The 5,461-nt window shown below is 44.1% G+C and overlaps 1 protein-coding gene across 1 annotated transcript in view; it reads left to right on the top strand.

Annotated features, from left to right (window-relative positions):
* pkd1b (polycystic kidney disease 1b) overlaps window positions 1-5,461 on the top strand; it is a 31,837-nt gene that overhangs the window by 21,130 nt on the left and 5,246 nt on the right. The window contains exons 24-33 of the mRNA XM_005721845.1: window positions 96-236; window positions 400-610; window positions 710-833; window positions 2,030-2,173; window positions 2,263-2,584; window positions 2,760-2,871; window positions 2,964-3,121; window positions 3,579-3,781; window positions 4,202-4,399; window positions 4,481-4,635. Of these exons, the coding sequence (XP_005721902.1) occupies window positions 96-236; window positions 400-610; window positions 710-833; window positions 2,030-2,173; window positions 2,263-2,584; window positions 2,760-2,871; window positions 2,964-3,121; window positions 3,579-3,781; window positions 4,202-4,399; window positions 4,481-4,635 (1,768 nt within the window). The remainder of the gene's footprint in view (window positions 1-95; window positions 237-399; window positions 611-709; window positions 834-2,029; window positions 2,174-2,262; window positions 2,585-2,759; window positions 2,872-2,963; window positions 3,122-3,578; window positions 3,782-4,201; window positions 4,400-4,480; window positions 4,636-5,461) is intronic.

Genomic DNA, 5,461 nt, shown 5'->3' with positions numbered 1-5,461 from the left:
TGTGTGTGTGTGTGTGTGTGTGTGTGTGTGTGTGTGTGTGTGTGTGTGTGTGTGTGTGTGTGTGTGTGTGTGTGTTCACATGCATGTAAATACAGGTTTGGACCCATCATGGTATGTGCAACATGTGGTGGTGTGGGACCCTCAGACAGACCACATGTTCTTCTTCCTGCTAGACGATTGGCTCTCTGTTGACAATGAGACGACCAGCACAGTGGAGAAGGAAGTACTTGCCTCTTGTAAGGTTACAGATGTTAATCTGAACTCAACTGTTTAAATGTAAAAGCACTAAGGCCATTTCTTAAGCAGACCTATCAAAGTTCCACTTTGTGTGCTTTCTCTTCCTGTAAACTGAAATATTTTTCTTTCATTGTCTTTGAACCGTTCCATTTGTCCCCAAAGGTCCAGAGGAGCTCACTCTATTTAAAAGGGTGTTCACCTCCCAGCTGATATTTGGCATGGTCGACCGCCACCTGTGGCTATCCCTGTTGGAACGCCCCCCTCACAGCTGTTTCACGAGGGGACAGAGAGTTACTTGCGGTGCCCTTATGCTGCATCTCTACCTGGCACTGGGGGCTCTGTGGTATGGAGCTGTTGGCACTGTGGGGCACAGGTGAAGTGACTGAGAGTACTCAATACTCGAAGATCTAATAATTCCAGATATAAGCAAGTAGATTATTGATCAAATCGATATGTGTTCTTTATACTCAAGTGGACCCATTTCAGCCCATCTGCTGGCCAACGTGGAGACGGTTGCTGTGGGGATGACTGTTGCTGTGCTGGTGTTTCCTCTCCAGTGTTTCCTCTGCTTCCTGTTTAGAAAAGCTCACAGTCGGGTAATTAAAAACAGTATCAACTTTTTATTTATTTATTTATTTTACTAGTGAACCTATTTAAAGTAACTTGAAGATCATTGCATTAATTTCAAAACATTAGACAGAATACTCGTGCCATCAGAGAGTTGTTGATTAGAGGTTGTGTCAGCTGTGCGTCCATGCTTTGTTTGTTAAACACTCTCACCCACATAGCAAAATGGGTATGGCCCGGATCTGGCCCACACAATGTGCTTACACATAGCCCACATATCGCAAAGAATGATGGCCCTTTGGTGGCCCAGATCTGGTTTGCCAGATGTGGCCCACACATGGGCCAGCACAAGACCAGTTGTAGACACACTGCTGGCCTTGTGCTGGCCTATAACAGTTTCAGCTCTGGCCCCAGATGTCAGCCTAATGTGTACCTTAATCAAGCCATGTAATACCAACATGTGCTGGAACATGATAGTGCAAAAGCAACATGACAAAACTCTGTTCAGACAGTGAATGGACTGATTCTTATACAATGCTTTTCTACTCTCCCAGATTACTCAAAGTGTTCTATACAACATCCCACATTCACACACTCTCTCTAAGCTGAGTGCTTACTAACTACATTCATACTTATAACATGCAGACAGGGATCGAACCACTAACCTTCCGATCAATAGGTGGCCTGCTCTACCACCTGAGCTACAGTCACCCACTGGCAAAGATGAGTAAACCCTCACTAGGTTTTGGATAAAGTGTAAACTCACAAACCTGTCAAACCTGCATTTGAAACGTTGGCTACCATACCAGTATAGTATTGCCACATGGCATTTGGGTCTTCTAACTAAAATAAGAAAACAGGAACATAAATAGCGCCATCATTGCCAGACCTGGTCCACATCTGGTTGACATACATCCTGCCATGACACCAGTCAGTCAGAAGTGCCAGCTTGATACCGGATCCCAGCCAGAGCTGTTTTCTATGGGCCTGGGCCACATAAACCAAACCATAATCGTGCCAGATATGGCATGCCATCACATAGACAGTGCCATCTATGCCAGGCCTGGCCCATATCTGGATGACATACGTCTTATCATGCCAGAAGTCCGCCAGCAGTGCCGGCTTGATACCAGATCCGGGCCAGACCTGCTTGCTATCTGGGCACTTGTGTGAGAGTACACTCAGAAATGTTAACGCTGCAGGTGTATATTTACATGTGACTCAGGTAACCGTGGATATGTCAGTCCCTCCCTCTCCTGTTTGTCACTCTGTGGAGATGGACGTATTCCTTGGCCAATCGGAGTTCTCCTGCCCTACTTTTCTGTCTTTGCCAGATTCCTCTGGCCGAGTCACTGACAGTCCTTCATCCGTAAGGACATGCACACACACAGTATACTTGTTATTTTACTCCTGTCTTTTTCTTAGAATAACTCCAGTTGTTATTCTATCTTTCTCCAGTTGCCGGAGAGTAAGGCCTTAGACTCCAGCATCCTGGACTTCTGGGCTGCCTCTGGTTTGGCGCCCAAGAAGTACGAAGCACATCAAGAAGATGGCATCGTAGCGTGGCCATCATGTGACAGCCTACTCAGTCTACCAGTGGGTTCAAGCCCCTCCAAGCCAGCTTTAGCCCCTGACCCCTGCAAGGCTTCATCTGCTCGTCAGCTAAAGCGGAAAAAGGCCTTGATGCAGCTTCACTTGACGCCGCACAAATCCCCAGATATGAACTCCAATCGAGTCCAAGTTCACAGCCACAATCTGACAACACTTCTTACTCTTTCCGGTAAGAAACTGTTAAAGCATAATTAATTTCTGCTATTGATGTGAATGGTCTCCAGCACTTTGCTTCTTGCTGTTTCTTGCCGACTTTCTTTAAAGTAAAAAGATTCCAAATCTGTTCTGGGAACAACAAGTTTTCTGAATAACGTCTGATTCTGTATTCTTGTGTTTGGTACCAGAGGAGGATTTACTCATGTCTATTGAAGCAGCAGACGACACAGCAGATGCTAAAAACAGCAACTCAGACAGTGGGCGGGATTCTCCGAGAACAACATCCTCAGTCTCAACCATGTAAGGAAAATAAAGATTTCTTTTTATGACGTTCTTTATTGACAGGTAACATTCTGTATCACTTCAACTTTTTTTTTTTTTTTTTTTTTTAGGCGGAGCACCTCCTGCAGCAGCTGGTCAGAGCACAGTGAGGATAACTCCCAGTATGGCACTGGACTCTATGAGTGTCCATCCGTAGACTCGATGGCAAGCACCTTCCTGCCAAGCACTTCTCCTGACTCCACATGTTCCTTCTACACGACACGCATAGGTACCATAAAAGGTTTTTCTTGTTAATTGTACCCACAAATGTATTGTCAGATGTACTCCAGTACTCCTTCAATGAGTGGATACTGTTTCAATAAAGTGTTTTGGGATGGCTTAAGAATGGGAAACAGATCTGTGTGGGCACCTAATTCCTAATGCAACAGCCCAGTAATGGAGCAGGTCCATAGGGCAGATCCATATCTGCAATCAGTCGCCCATACTACATATACAAATACAATTCACAATTATCATTTTAGCTAACTATATATAAGTTTAAGGCCTTTTCTATTACAAAGCACTGTACTGGGGAGAAGCTGAATATAAGAAACTGAGGTACTCATCACTATTTCCATGAGTCCCTTTACAGTTAACCCTGGTTTGGAATCTTTTTGTTAGACTATGAGACAAAAAACATCCTATCTAGAATTTTTTATTCACATTTGGAGATTTTATTTGAACAGGTGTTGCTCGGAGTCAGCCAGGCAGGCTACTTCCTCGCTGGGCGCTGCGTGTCATTTATCCTCTGCTCGCTTTGCTGCTTGGAGCATGTCTGGCTGTGATGGGACTCTATGGAAGCTGCTTCTCCAGGACAGTAGTACTCATGTGGCTGGTATCAGCTCTTTCTGCCTTTCTCACCTCTGCTGTGCTGCTGGAACCTCTCAAGGTGAGTCAAGCGTGTGGTCCAGTTTGTTCACCTCTCAGGGTTTTGGCAGATTATAACTCCTTTGACTTGCATGACTTGCATTTGTATAATGTTGAGTTGACGAGACAGTTTTTATCTTTCACGCACTCCTGCAGTCACACACTAATCTACCAATACTGAAGCTGGATCATGTGCACTCACACAAAGTTCAGACGTTCCAACAGTCATTTCAGTCTAATCAGACTTATCCTTTGATTATCTCTTTGATTATGAATGTGATGTACTGTTAGCAAACAGGAAAAAGCTCTGTTTTAGCACTCATTGTTAACACATAAGGGTGGATATTCAGACTTTCTACCCTCTCTCAGATGTCCTGACAGGAAGTTGGGGCAAGAGCTTCAAGCTCTCTCCATCCAACCTCTCTTGACACCTGTTTTTCAGGTGTGTGTGCTGGCCTTGATCTACACAGTCCTGTGGAGACCTGTGGATCCAGAGGTGGAGGAGCAGCTGGCTCAGGAGGCCACTGTGGTGAGGCCGTTTGGAGAGCAGAGCGGGAAGGTCCGACCGCCATGCGGCTACGGCCTGCTGCAGGCGAAAGAGGAGGCTCGCAAAGTCCGAGCACTGCAGTCAAATATGAGGGTGAGGAGAAAATATTTAAGATTTATTTCTGTCTGGGAATTTTTCTTCCCAGGCGTCACACTTTTTTTCTTTTTTTTGCAGCAGTGTGTGTGGCAGCTGTTATTTCTGTTGCTGGTGCTGATGGTGAACTACCAGGATGCAACTGAGCAGAGACAGGCCAGGCTTCTGCACTCCACCATCAAACAACGTCTTCACGCGTCACCCTTGGGGTTTCCCAACCTCACCTCACTCAAAGAGTAAGGGTGACACCAAATGCCACACACACACACACAGCACACTGTAGCCACACAGTGTAAAATGTGGGGACAAATCTCGAGTTCTTTAAATTCAAAAGGTCCGAAAACATTTAGATGTTTAATGATTGCTGAGCTAATCGACAGAGGGGCAGATTTACTTAAGAGGGCAAAATAGCATGTGAGGGCAATCCCCAAATAGCGCTAATAAATGTGGTCAGTTTTACAGGTGAAATACAAAATTGGTGCTGTTCTTCTAAACAGCTCATTTGAATAACAAGCAAAACAAAAGAAGACGTTTCTTTTTCAGCATCAATTATTGGCACAATCAGCAGTAAATTGTGCATTTCACACATTAGAAAATCTGTTTGCACGCTTGATTTAAATTTCCTGTTATTTGTGGCTTAAGAAAATAAATCTCTGTGTTTCCACCATTTTTATGCACTTTTGTAACTGCACTTTTTTATGCAAGTTTGCACTAGAGTAACGTGTTTGCAATTCTGGTCCCAACTCGCTGAAAGAACTGTGTCAGATTTATGCTGTTTATATCAGACATGATAAGAGCTGATTGTTTTGAACTTTGACCTTCTGGGTCCCCCCAAATAAGTAATTACATTTTTTTTTGGTATCTATACATGACATAGCAAACAACAAGTGTGTGTATTTGTGTTTTCTTTAGCTATCCTAACCGTGGAGCAGCTTTTTCATTTTTCAGTGGAAACAGAACAACGTCGTTTCAACAGTGGTTGCTGGGGAAATCACTCGTAATGAAATTAAATGATTTTGTTTTTTTATGTGCGGAAATTGTCGCCAAATCTGAATTTTTTTT

This window comes from Pundamilia nyererei, unplaced genomic scaffold (assembly GCF_000239375.1).
Source record: "Pundamilia nyererei isolate P.nyererei 1_Seehausen unplaced genomic scaffold, PunNye1.0 scaffold00005, whole genome shotgun sequence".
Taxonomy (NCBI): domain Eukaryota; kingdom Metazoa; phylum Chordata; class Actinopteri; order Cichliformes; family Cichlidae; genus Pundamilia; species Pundamilia nyererei.
Note: the sequence above shows the minus strand (reverse complement) of the source record. Positions and strands in the feature narration are given on the sequence as shown.